General features: G+C 35.3%; 1 protein-coding gene across 1 annotated transcript; it reads left to right on the top strand.

Annotated features, from left to right (window-relative positions):
* The first annotated feature begins 1,573 nt into the window (after window positions 1-1,573).
* LOC143628337 (small GTPase LIP1-like) lies at window positions 1,574-4,762 on the top strand. Its single transcript, XM_077097957.1, has 7 exons — window positions 1,574-1,668; window positions 2,622-2,713; window positions 2,794-2,935; window positions 3,028-3,332; window positions 4,121-4,174; window positions 4,249-4,376; window positions 4,472-4,762. The coding sequence occupies exons 1-7, from the start codon at window positions 1,575-1,577 to the stop codon at window positions 4,668-4,670; spliced, it is 1,014 nt and encodes a 337-aa protein (XP_076954072.1). The 5' UTR covers window position 1,574; the 3' UTR covers window positions 4,671-4,762.
* Window positions 4,763-14,815: the final 10,053 nt, after the last annotated feature.

Genomic DNA, 14,815 nt, shown 5'->3' with positions numbered 1-14,815 from the left:
CAACGCCCGATTCGCTTGGCAATGGTAAATTGACACCTTACTTGCTCATCGTTTGATTTATTTACCGCAATTTATTATGTTTTGCTAATTTTATTTTATTTATTACATTAATATTATATCATTGCAAAAACTGGTGATAATCTCACTCAACATGTGTTGTTGACAAACTCTATTTTCTACGCATATGCAGGTTGTCTTTGAATTGAAGTTTGACGTGAAAAGGACATCTAGAAAAGACCATAGGGAATTTAATGAGGATTATATTTATCTTGATTGGATTATTTGTTTTAAATTATTTATTTATGTTGTGAATATTTTGAATGAAATAATTAACTTAATAGATATTGTCATTTTTTTATTTATGATAGTACCTTTGAGCTGTGAACAATCATGTTAACGGCCCGGTGTTTCTGCCTTAGGTTGGGGTGTGACAGGTTGTGACTGAGAGAAAAGAAGTATATGGGGTAGAATAGAAAGAGACTACTATTATTATATTAATTTGTTATGTATATATAAAATATACAATTTTATATAAAATAATAGTTTTAAATATTTTCTAATTTATTTTTAATCATAGATATGATTATGGATAAAAGGACTAAAATGGCCTCATGTGTAGTGCACATAAGGTGATTTAACGGAAAAACTTAACATTCATGAGTGTAAAGGACGTTCGTTAGTGTAAAGGACGAAAAGTAAGGAAAATTATCATATAAAGGAGACAGTGGCGAAGCTTGGCGTCTCCAACAAAAGAAACAAAGGACCTAAAATATTTATAATAACCAACAAAGTAAAAAAAAACCAACAAAGTAAAAAATATAAAAAAAAATAAAACTATATAATTTTTTAACCAACAAAGGACCTAAAATATTCATAATAATGAGAGAGGAAGGGTGTGGTTACTCGATATTGCGGCGTATGTGGTGTCTTCAAGGTTGTAGGCATTGTCCTGTGTGTGGTGGCCGGTGGTCTTTTAGTAATTGGTTGCATTTGTTTAGAAAAATGCGAGGTCGTATAAAAAAATCAAACGCTGGGATGTAAACAAATTTCAGTGGTGACTGGTATTTTTTTGGAGAAATACCTTGGGAAGACCGCGCTTAATATCTATAAAATTTTTCGGACAAAAATTGTGAAATTTATCCTATTAACCGAGAAACGTCAATGGCTGGGGTCACCCCCGGTCCACCTAAACCTTCGCCCCTGAAAGGAGAGCGCCCACAAATATACTTTTTAATAGACCGGATCCATAAATCATCTGTATTTTGAGGAAAAAAGGAAAAAAGTTTGTATTTCTGTCCATTTTTAATAAGAAATGGCGGAAAGAGGAAGTAATAAAAGTGGAAATGCGAGGGTCTAAAAATTTAGAGAATCTTGCGGCTGAAACTTGGTTCTCGAAATCTGAGTCCTCCCTAGATTCAATACTATATTTAATTAAATAATAATAATAATAATAATAATAGTTGTGATCCGAATAGTAGCAACTTCATTTTGATTTTGATTTTGATTTCAAGGATCTGAAAATTAGTTCTTCCTTCAACTGCTAAACCCTCCCTCCAAATTCTTTGGTTTTAATAATGTTTTGGCGGGACCGCGAACGGGAGATCACCAAAGACCAAAATGGCGGTCCTCCTTCTGGCCAAGTTCGAGTTCTTGTTGTCGGTGACTCTGGTAACTCATTACTCTCTCTAATAATATTATTATTATGCTCATCAGTTAACGATTAGGGTTTAGGATATGATATGTTCGTTTTACTCAATGAAGCCATGTTGTTTCTAGGCTAATTCAACATTTGGTAATGACCAATCATTAATGAGTGATGATTAACTACTGGATGGATTTAGGGTTAGAGTAGGATATGCTTATGATAGAATTAGAGTTTCCCTATTGAAGGAAGGACCGATATAGTGATTTACCGAGTTTATGCTGTTTTAGCTTGCATCCCTATTTTTCCCTCTTTTTATTTTTATACAGTTTAGGAGATCCGAGAGTTAGTAGGCCCTTGCCTAGATCAACTTCATAGGGGAAAACAGAGTAGAAAAGATCTAAACTTCAAAAAGTAAAAACCATAACTTGAGCTATGAGTGGAATTACACGGCTCATTACTGGTGACGAAAAGGTCTCCACGAGCCGGATCATGTTTCAACCAAATTTCACCAATTAGGGTTCCGGTTCATCCATATAGAATTTCCCCCTATTTTGCAATCTTCAAACCTTTTTTTAGTCTCGCCACGTTTTTCACCGATTAGCTTAATTTACTTTATTATTATTAGTGTTAGTTTCAGTATTTATGAGTTGATATGTAAATTCGAAAATTTGGCAAACCTACATTAAAATTCTCCTTTTAGGACACTTTATATAATCCCTTTGGGCATTTAGAAGTTTATCATTTTTTTTTGTAAATTATTCTTTGTTTTTTTTTTCATTCCTACTTCCACTCTGCGTCAAGTTTTATTTGTAAATTATTCTTTGATATGCTTTTTTATTTGTAATCATTCGGGTATGTTGATTCAAACAGATCTAGAAATCTATATGCATGTACAACCATTTCATCTACTTTGCTTTCTTCCACGGTTCATGTTGTATTATAATTAGTTGTTTAATGTATTATTGTGCATTTATAGGGGTGGGGAAGACCTCTCTGGTGAATCTAATTGTAAAAGGTACAATAACAAAGCATCCTCCTCAAACAGTCGGGTGCACAGTTGATGTAAAGGTCAGCCACAAATCATTTCTCTTCATAAACAGCAAACCAAGAATGGCTTTTATTAAGTAATTTCATTTTATATTATGCAGCATTTTACATACGGAAGCCAGGGTAGCTCTTCAGATAGCGTTAAAGGTGACAAAGACAGAGAATTCTTCATAGAACTCTGGGATGTTTCGGGACATGACCGTTATGCAGACTGTAGGTCAATCTTTTATTCTCAAATAAACGGTGCACATTGAATCTTATTATTTTTTAAAACTTCACTCTTGTTATATTGATTTTAAATATTAAAATATTAAATATGTGTGCACTGTGTGTAGGTGTTATCTTTGTGCATGATTTGTCTCAAAAAAGAACAAAAACCAGTTTGAAGAAATGGGCTGCAGAAATTGCTGCCACAGGGACTTTTTCTGCCCCGCTGGCAAATGGTGGGCCCGGTGGCCTGCCTGTGCCGTTCATTGTGATTGGTAATAAAGCTGATGTGGCGGCCAAAGAGGGCACGAGAGGTAGCAGTGGCAATCTTGTTGACATGGCACTTCAATGGGTTGAAAAGCAGGGTTTGCTTTCATCAAATGAGGAACTGCCTCTGGTAGACAGTTTTCCGGGAAGTGGCGGCCTTATGTCGGTAAGATTAATGAATTTTATTGATATGATTATTGAGATCTAGAAAAATGATAAAATCTGCTTAAATATTAAATAGTTTCATCAAATTGAGATCTAGAAAAATGATAACATCTAGTGAACATGTTTGAAACTGGTTATACCATAAGTAAAAAGTTGGTTAGTGTGGTTAGAGTTTAGGTTTAGTGTCTGAGACTTTGGACCTAATTTTGTTAATCAATGAATAAATGGTTGTTATTGTTATGCATTTGGACCTAAAATTGTAGGCTACACTATCAATTAGTTTTTCTTTTTTGAATTAAGTAAAATCGGTTTTTGCGGTTCAGTTAGGCTGATACCAAAAGTGAAACCGGATATAAAAATCGGTTTCTGAAAAAACATAAAGCCAAACTAACTGTGGTTTTTGATTGGGTATTCAGTTATTCCGGTTTGGTTACATCGGTTATTCCGGTTTGGTTATTTCAGTTTCGTGCACAACCCTGTGCGTGAGTAGGTTTAAAGTAGGTGTGGCAGAATGGCGGCTCGGGTAACAGGTCAAAACGTGTTGGCTCAAAACGTTAAAACTTTAAATCACTTTTTGTTAAGCTTTATAATCTTTTTTATAAATAAAATGTTTTAAGTATCAATGCTAATATTATTTCAGTGATAATACAATGGTTTAGGAAATTTTGTGTATTAAAATCACATTCTGGGTGTTTTCAACTCATTTAGACCCATTTTCTTGTAATTTTTTTATTTTTTATTTTATCTTATGCATCATTGTTGCTTTTCAACAACTCTAAAAATGCGCAGGCAGCAAAAGAAGGAAGATATGACAAGGAGTCTTTAATGAAGTTTTTCCGCATGGTATGAAACTGTTTATTTACATCGAGTTTGGTCAACTTAGTCAACATTTAAACTTCATATTACTAATTTTTCAGTTAGTAAGAAGAAGATACTTTTCAGATGAGTTACCTCTAGCAAGCCCGTGGTCAACCTCAGTACAAAGACCATTGCAGAGGCCCAGTGACAATTTGATCGAGGAAGATCAATCATACACCAGTACAAGGTACACATAAACCTTAAACCCTAAACCTTAAACTCTTAAGCTAGTGTCATAGAGTGTGGTGATCCGTACAGCATATGCGTTATCTAATATTGCAGGACATTTGGTGATCCGTACAAGTACAATGTTTTACCACCACTTCCGGCTCAAAGGAACTTGACCCCGCCTCCTACCCTTTATCCTCAGCAGCCGGTGTTGACGCCTGAAAATAATAACTATAATATTCCAAGGTTCAACTTGAGTGGAGCTCAGGAGTTGAATACTATAAGATCCAAACGTAACGATATTAATGTATGATTTGTTATTTTTTCTTATTATTTTTATTGTAAACGAACTAGTGCATTCATTCTTTGACCCGCGCTTGGGTGTATTGTTCGTGGCGGCTTGGCTTGGTTTCTTGTATTGTTGATTTTAAGTCGTTCTGTTATTGGAATGAAGAAATTAGTGTGGTAATGTTATATATATATGTGTACATCTTTCGTAATGCGGAGCCATTTCTATCATGTTACATTTGGCTATATAATTAAAACAATAAGGTTTTTGGACACCTGTATTCTTTCTATTAGTCAATTTTTATAGATTCTATATATACTATGTATTCTTAGATTTTTTGGAATTTAAATAATTTAAAACTAAAATATATTCAAAACTTAAATTTAAATAATTTAAATCTTCTGTTATGTTTTACAAAACTGTTCTACAATAATAACTTATGTTCGTTTTATTCGTATGATAATGTAATTGCTTGGGATAATCATAAATAAGTAGTGAATGCATTTTTTGGCGTTTGAAGTCAATTCAACCATCGTCTATCAATAATTAAGCCACAAAAATGACATGAAATAGATTATCAAATGTGTTTACGTGTTTTAGTTAATTCACACAACTATAAATATACAAATAATTACCAAAATGCAATTTTTGGATTCAGTAGTCTGGTGTGTTGTCAATCAAAATTAAATATTTAATTAATTAGTAAATGCAATTTGTATAAATTTAATAGCAAAAAATAAGGCACATCATATGCATCTAATTATAATACGGTTGTTTACTTCTTTTATAATTTCAAACAACGTTCCATTGTAATATAATTTTTTATTAATTACCTTACTTAAACCGATTCCAATTATCTTTCGTAGTTTCCTAATTTGAGTATGGAAAGGTGGATACTAATCATACTATATAACTTTACACCTTTTATTGAATCATATGCAATACACAATACTTGTAGGTTAGACACTTTGACATAAATGAATTTCTGATCGTCTCTCTCGATTCAAATTAGCCGATGGTCTTCATATCCAGTAGAGTAAGTTGTGTTATTGTTGATTCCCGAGTAATATTTCTAATTTCCATGTCTTTAATATCTTTATGAACACCAAAGATAAATAGCCTACAAACGTCACTAAATTGAATTTATCAGTATGCTCTTATGTGAGGATTTGTGTTGTTTTCCTTTGAAACACGAGGAGCATTTTTCTTCTAATTTGAACTCTCTAGTAGGAAGTCCCACAACATGCTCACCTTTCACTAGTTTATTCATGTTTTTGAGATTGACATGGCACATCTTCCTATGCCACAGTTTTGTTTCATTATCAGTGGCTTTAGAGACAAAACATGAACCACCTCTAGATATTGCATTTTTCATTCTCAGCTCATAGAGGTTCCCATTTCTTGGAGCCATCATTATGATCATTTCTGGTGGAATGACAAATTCAGGCTTCAGGATTAAGTAATGTTCATCATTGAAGGCAACCTTGTATCCTTTATCACATACTTGAGAAATGCTGAGTAAATTATATTGTAGTCCTTCAACATGCAGCATATTCTCAAAGGATACTTTGCCATTTGTAAGAGTGCCTCTGCCAACAATTTTTCCTCCATTCTCATCACTCCCAAAGGCAACTGGTCCTTCAAACTTTCTTTCATAATTCACAAGTGCTTCCCTGTCACAGGTCATATGCCGGGAACATCCACTGTCCATGTACCATATATCACTTCCATTCATGGACTGTTCCTGCATACATATACACACAAAGATCAGTTATATTCTGATCTACAAACTGTATCAGTTTGTAAGTCCGTGTCAATTTGAGCTTCAACAGGAGTTGGAACTAGATCTTCATATACTGTTTCACATGATTCATCTGAATCAGATTCACATTCAACTGGTGACTTGATGCTTTCTTCAAGTTTGTCAATCACATAGTCTTTCCAGTTTTTCACTTCTTGTTTAGTCTTCCATTGATATCCCCTTGGTTCAAAACCTTGTTTTAGGAGAAAATTTTCATCTCCATTCAGAACACCAGGTCTCATCTTTGATTTTCCTTTGACACTTGACCTGTTTCCCTTGACAGTCTTGTCTGATGCTTTTGATTCTTCATTAATCTTCAGAACAGACTTCAACCTCTTTTCCAATGTCAACCTGTGATCCTCATCATCAGATGACTTTCCCTCTTCATTCAGATACCTTTCATACATTTCCTTGTATCCTTTCATGTAAAATCAACATACAATGTCAGGAACTTCAAATGTCTCTTCCACAACCCAACATGAATAAGTGTGATGTCCATAGGCGTCACTTCTTGCACTATACTCTTGCAAAGCTTCCCATATCTTCAAGCAGTTGCTTGTCATTGATTCTGTCACCGGGCTTTTTGGAAAGTCAAAACCTAAAGAGGTTTTAAGGCATAGAGAATTGGTTAAATCCATTTTGATTGGCTTGTTCACATCAGGTACTTGAGGGTACTTCTCTTTGACAAAGTTGATCTTATTCAGTTTAGTTGGAGGGCTTGAGGAGCTTGCTTCTTGAATAGCTACATACCTTCTCATTGGAACATACTCAAAATCCCCAATGTCAAAAAGCTCATGGTTGGAAAACACCGAATAAATGGGAGGATGTTAGTCATATGAGTAGCTTTCTGATTTATTATTCTTGTTCTGAGACTGAGGTCTTCCACGTATGTCGAATACATTGTGTTATCTCCTCATTTTCTCATAATTCTTCTTCAATTTAGGGGTTGTTTTTGGTAATCTTGGTATTTGTTCACTGTTCTTCTTCTTTGAAGCCTTCTTGTTCCTCTTCTGGTCATATGAAGATCTGTCACTTCTGCAACTACAGGTGCTTTCCTCACTGGAATGTTCACTCCATTTCTTCTTTCTATCAACCTTTTCTCCTTCCTTTACATTTGACTCAAAAGTCTCCTTTATAACAAACTCACCTTCATTGCTCACAGTCACATTTTCGTATATCTTTACAAACTCCTGTTTATCCTCAAACACATTCTTAAACTGCTTTAAACATTCATTTCTGCCCTCTTTGTCCACCTTTAGTGGATATTTATCACAAAAAGGTGGTGGTACCTTCTTGTATTTCTCTTCAGGAGTCATCTTTTCAACATATCCCACTATGTTGTCGGTTGACATGTAACAACTCGGGTTCTCCACGTACGAATTTATACCTGTTACCCGACTCGTTTTATGATTCGGGAAATTTTAACACTGAAAAGTTTCACGTTTATCGAGGAATTTCTATACAATTTATATTTATTTATTATATTTATTATATATATATATATATATATATATATATATATATATATATATATATATATATATATAACTTTGGAAAATATACATTTATAGCCTAAAACTAATTATAATCCCTTATTGTTTCCACCATAATTCTCTAGGGACTAAAAAGCAATTTTTACATATTCTTTTATAACCCAATTAACCAGATCTGTAACCCGTTAACCCATGACTCGTTTAACCATAATCGTGACCCGTTTAGATTACTTGAGCCACAATTATCGACCTAAACTAGGAATCGAATCATCTTTGTGATTATTCTTACCATTTACGGCCTAACCGTCATCGTTAATTAGGAAACAAGATTAAACATAATGCGTATTGACATATTCTATGAACCGACCTATACTAAAACCAATTATATAACCTAGGATTGATAATAATTCAATTCATCACGTCTATACCTCTCTAATACCAGCGCAAATCGAACCCCTATGGTTAATTGGATCCTTGAAGTCTGTTAATACCTCGTTCGTCATCGTATAGGCTGGCGCTGTGGATGCGATTAAACCCGTGATTAATCTTCAAAATAGGTAATTAATTATATCTTTGAATTCGTCTTGATGTGCTGATCAATAATTCTAACATTAATTCAACAAACGGATGATGGATTGATCAATTGATAATATACGGTTCATAATCAGATTTGGGTTTAATTAATTACTCTATATATAGAACTGTTTACAAAACTTAACCAACTGACACCCTAGCACTGTTGGCTAGGGTGTGTGTGTTAAGTCGTTAAGCCGGCCAGTGGCCCGAGTTCGAATCTCAGCTAGCCAGTTTACTGGTTGTTTTTATTTTTAGTTATTTTAACATGTTTTAATAGTTTTAAATACATTATAATTAATATTAAATATCAAATAAATAATATTTTATTTAACCGACGTCATAAAGCTAAACGTTTCATATAAATTGGTTTTGTTACAAGTTTTCGTGTATACATATACTTATATATATATACACACACATAGACACAGACACACACATATTATAAGTATATATGTATAATAAATCAACAATTATCTTATTAAAACCTAACACCAATATTGAGGTTTCTCATTGTTAAAACGACTTTATAAATCTATTCGTGTGTGTGTATATATATATATATGTATGTTTGTATTAGTTTTTGTAAACCAAACTATAATAAATGTATTAAACGTGTTAAAAGTATTAATATATTTTTACCATCGAATCTCGTTAAAATTTTCAAAATATAAATTTTATGATAATTATATAATTAAGCGTTTATCATTATAGAATATCTCAACTCATATTTATTCAAACTAATTATTTTTAAGTTCGATCATATGATAAACAATGATTTTTATAATTAAATAATAATAATTCGTAGAGATCAATCGTTCAATCCATAACGTATTAATCACAAATCTAATTCAAATCATATCGCAATCCTAAATTCATTATACGTATTATATAATTTATAATTCACTCATAATATTATATTATTCAATCAAGATTCTTGGTAATTCTCGAAGAGCGTGATTTTCATTTTGTTGTCGTATTCATTCTCGTTTGGCTAATTCGATTAGGTGAGTTTATCATTCCCCTATTTTACTCAATTTTCTAAAAGTTTTGGGGACATATGCGTACGTAATCGTATTTCATACTATGTATATATTCAAACAAACGCATATGTGTTATTGTGAGTGATTTAATCAAACATACGTGCTACTTGCTTACTTGTGTTACTATTCAATCAATAGTATATTGGGATTACTATTCAATCAATCATATAGCAGGTGTTCCTGCTGGTGACCAACACCCGATTAACTTGGAAACGGTCTACATACTTGTTTGTGTTTTGATTATATTTACCGCACTTATCACGTCATGCTTATTTATATTGTCGTGTAAAAAATGGTGATATTCTCACTCAACTTTATGATGACAAAACTCTGTTTTCTACGCATATGCAGGTTGCTTGTATTGAAGATTGAAGGCTGGACATGTAGACAAGACCTTAGCATATAATCAAGTTAACCTTTATTTGAGCTTATATTTGTATATTTAAATTGTTGTTGTATTTGGATATTGTGTGTTAATTGAAATAAAATAATTAATTACATATTGTCACTTTTATATTATGATAGTATCTTCTAGCTATGAGCAATCGGATCACGCCCCGACATTTCCGCCTTAGGTTGGGGTGTGACAGATTGGTATCAGAGCCGAAGGTTCTAAGATAAGTCGTTAGAAATTGTCCTAGACATATGCATAGGACCCTATACGTGCTTATCTGAATTGCCTTATATGCTATATAAATTGTTTACAGCTTAATTAGATTAATTATTTTATTATATTGTCTCTTATCTATTTATTGCACACACACACAAATTCCGAGGCTATGCCTCACATTCAAAATATTTTTTTCTAAATCTTTTAATTTGGGTAGATTATCTTTTATCGTTTTATCGTGGGAAATTCCTTAAGAATTCCCGTGTTTTGTTTTGTTCCTTCACCTTGAAGCGTGGGAGTATGACAAATGTTGTACAACCATGACTTCAAGTGGTACCCGCAATCGGCTAAACAGTTGCGTGGTAAACATAACCAACTAAACGGTTATACTTCCAAATTGTGTTTTTAGTTATTTTAAATTTATTTGATTCGTTGATTCGTTAATTAGTTGGGTCGGTTAAATGCCATGTAACACTCATGGTCCGAACAACTCCATAGATTTGATAATTCATTAATTAGTTGGGTCAGTTAAACGCCATGTACACGATCATGGGCTGACCAATTCAATTGTTAGTTATTCGTTATTTGAATTAAGCCAACAAATTGCCATGGAACGCTTATAGGAGGCTAATTCACAAACTTTATGTTGATTTACTTAGTTGGACCATTCAAATTGCCATGGAAAGCTCATGGGAGGTCAACTAGTTTGATATGCTTGATTATTTTATTCTTGGAAAATCTTATAAACATTTTTCATTTACTTAAATGCTTAAAACTCATACATATTATTTTAAATCTCGACTCGTCCTTGAGTCTTCACTTGCACTAATTCGTATACATACATATACATATACATACGCATCCCCATTATTTCATGTCAACTCATTCCTACAACTCACGTGTTATCTCATACATTTTCATTGTTGATCCTCGTAGAATGTCTTCTCGCTCTCATCGTCGTAACCACCATCGTTCGTCGACCCCTCATGATCGCCGTCTGGCTGCTAGAATCACTAAGGAGTTCACGACTGCTTTACCCAAAATCGTGGCTCAACTACAAAATATGAACTCCAATGGATCCGCTACTTCGGCTACACCAAACAATTACCACTACAAGAACTTCACGAGTGCTAAACCGCCTCCTTATCTTGGCGAGGAGAATGCTACTAAGCTCCTCCGCTGGTTTGAACAAATGGAGAAAAAGTTTATCTACTGCGAATGTCCGGAAGATAAGCGTACACGTTTCACCTCGAGTGTCTTTCAAGAACGAACTCTCACTTGGTGGAACTCTTATAAAGCCCTACAGGGTGTTGAAGAAGTTTGGCTATGTCTTGGGAAGAACTCAACGATGCATGAACTGCAAAGGCTCGAGACGGAGTTTTGGGAGCTTAAACAAATCGGTGGTGATAATTCAACCTACTCGAATCGTTTTAAGGAACTTAGCCTGATAGTACCTTACCTTGTGACTCCTTTGGATCGTGGTATTCGAAAGTACATTCGTGGACTGCCGACGATTTTCCGTGATGCTGTGGTTAGTCGAAACCCTTTCTCAATCGAGGAAGCCATTACTCTTGTTGCTTCATTGTCTGATGATCATGTTAGAGATGGAACCCTGCCTAGTAAGGATGCTAAACCTACCCTCAACAACTCTAAAACTGATTCCTCAACCGATGCTAAGGCCGAACCCAAACCCACTAGTAACCCTTCTCACCACAAATGTAAAGCCAACCACCGCAACTATGTTGTTAACAAAACCAACCCACAACCCTCCAACCAAGATGCTCCTAACAAGATGAACTATACTGGAACTTTTCCGTTATGCTCTGTTTGCAACTACCATCACCCGCCTCAATCTCCATGTCGCTTGTGCACTAATTGCAATCGTTATAGTCACCTTGCTAACAATTTCTGTGCATTGTCCGATACCCAAACTACCCCACCTGCTCAACCCGGTGTTCCTAAAACCCATACTTGCTATAATTGTGGAGATCCTAGTCATCTTTGCAATGTGTGCCCTCGACTTATCCATGCACATCAAGCCTAAGCTATGCCTGCCCCCTACTGCAATCTTAATGTTCATCAAGTCCTAACCCACCAACCATATACACTGCAAGCTCCTATCACCAACATGACTCACACTTATCAAACTCCCTACCCACAAGCTGAAGTTTATCTAACTCATTTCAACCCAGCACCACTGACGCAAGCTGTTCAGGTTCAACCTATCCAAGCTATTCTGTTCTTGATTCAACTCCTTCATGCCATTGATTGATGCAAGTCTTTTTCCTTGTGTAAGAGATATTCCATCAAGTTTATAGAGATTGAAAGCTTAGTAAACTGGATCAATATTCAGCCAATCCCTTGAAGCTTTATCTCACTTCTACTTCTCGTGGGGTATTGCGATAGGAAGGAATGCTCAGTATACTACTTGAGCCGAGTGATCACAGGTCCGGGGAAACACCCGTTAACTACGGTTTGAAGAACTAAAGCTTGTAGAGTATGTATAACTCTCGGGACTTAACCGACGTTTCTCGGAAACCTTCACGTCATCCCGGTACGTTAAAGAACCTAACTATTCCTTCCATATTGCCTTACACTTGAATCTAGAAGGACTAGAGTGTAACATATTATGTTATAACAAAAAAATAAAATAAAATAAAACCCTAAACCTAACAGCAGCTGCGATCGGCACTTCCAGCCATACCCCCTTCATTTCTTAGACTTTTTGATCGATTCCAAGTTCCTAGAGGTAGTTCAAGGTATGTACTACAATCCCCTACGCTCTTTTTGCTCACCCCTAATCGTTTTGATGCTCAATTTTGCTGAAACTTTTCGTTGGGCAGATTTCGGCTAGAGTGCAACTGACCCACTTCCCGTGGATAAAAATTAGAGTTTCCGATGTAGAAAGATCCCCAGGTATGGCATTTACATCATATTAAAATTTCATGGTCATTGGAGGTGTTTAGGTCGGTCAATCGATTTTAGTTCGAAAACTAGGGTTTATCGGGTGTAGAATTGCAAATTGTTGAGTTTGATGCTTTAGTTGATCGGGTGACTGACCAATTCCGTTTGTGCAGCCCTAGGGAGGTTTAAGGGCTGTGGAAAAATTATTTTTTTGGTGCTCGGGGCTGTCGTGGTTAGTGCTTGGTCAATCGAGTCGGCGGTGCGCGAATTTTGGTTTAAATGTTAAAGTAAGTGTTGTAAAAAGGAACCGTCAACCCTATCAACTCGGGTGACATAATTATGATGAATGAAAAGAGTTAAAATGGAATTTGGTCCATTCGGGGCTTATTCGGTTAACAAATGGTTTTAAGAATTATCTCACGCGCATTCGACCCGATTTGACTATCTTTGGGCCTTGGGCCAAGTGCTGGGCCTTGGGCCAAGTAGTTGGGCCTTGGGCCAACTATTGGGCCTTGGGCCAAGTTGTTGGGCCTTGGGCCAAGTGTTGGGCCTTAAGCCAAGTATTGGGCCTTGGGCCAAATGTTGGGCCTTGGGCCAAAGTGTTGGGCTTGTATGGCCCATTAGGCTAGAGTGTTCCTACAGTCTAGTTTAGTAACGCGTTATGTATAATTTACAGGCCCTTGCTTGTGATTTTGCCCTTAGGAACTTCCTAGCTCGTTGCAAGTATTCGATCGATCTCAGGTGAGTTCATGATGCCCTTTTTACTCATTTTAATTTTGGGCTAGCATGCGCACCTAATTGTTTTCTTACTTGATGAAATGTTTTTAAAAAGATCTTATATAGGCTTGCTAGTATATGGTAAGCCTTGGGATGTTAAATATATATATGTGTATATACATTATTTCTTGGCCTCTATTTGGCGATGTTGTAGTCGTTTCGACTACTGATGTTGTGTTTGCATACACTGATGTTACGTGTTTGGGTTGTACGTTTTCTCGACCCTGATGTTATACTTGGATGATATATATATATGTACTCTTATGTATATAGGGATGTTATTGAATGGATGTTTACATATACATTTTTTATATGTATGTATGAGGATGTTTAAGTTCGGTAATGATGATTAGATGGGTGTACCCTTTTACTTTTAGAAAACCTTTGATATGACTATCATGATTTTACTACTGATATCTTTTACTTAAAACTTGAACTCACTCAGCTCAAGCTGACTTTGTGTGCATGTTAGTGTAAGTTTCAGGATTCGGAAGAGGATGCCTTATCGCTTGGACGTGCACGGAGCTACTTGGATGGTGAAGGGCATACTGGAAGGAAGAATTATTATGAATGTTTTATTTCAAGGAAATTTATAAAAGTTATACTTACTTTGGATTTTGGGCAAAATTCCTGGGTTTCGGGAACTTATTTCATTTTTCATGTTTTCCGCAAAAATGATACTCTGAAATGTTTGTTTTAATGGAAGAAACGGTTTTTGAGTTTATTTAATTTTACGAGTGTTTTGAGTGATTACCAACTGTGGGGTTCCCGGGGTTCGGGGCCTTACAAGTTGGTATCAGAGCCTTGGTTCGAGGGATCCGAGCATCCCCGAATGCTTGGACTCGAACTGTAAGAAAAGAGACCAGTATGCCCGCCACGAGTAGCTGCACGCCAAGAGGTAACATTAAATTATTTAGTCATTCTTTTACATTTAAGATTTCCCTTATGTGATTAACTGTTAAGTGTTA

Source organism: Bidens hawaiensis, unplaced genomic scaffold (assembly GCF_021521415.1).
Source record: "Bidens hawaiensis isolate Kalapana, Puna unplaced genomic scaffold, B.hawaiensis_p1.1 tig00004876_1, whole genome shotgun sequence".
NCBI lineage: Eukaryota > Viridiplantae > Streptophyta > Magnoliopsida > Asterales > Asteraceae > Bidens > Bidens hawaiensis.
The sequence above is the reverse complement of the archived record's forward strand: the minus strand, read 5'-3'. Positions and strand labels throughout refer to the sequence as shown.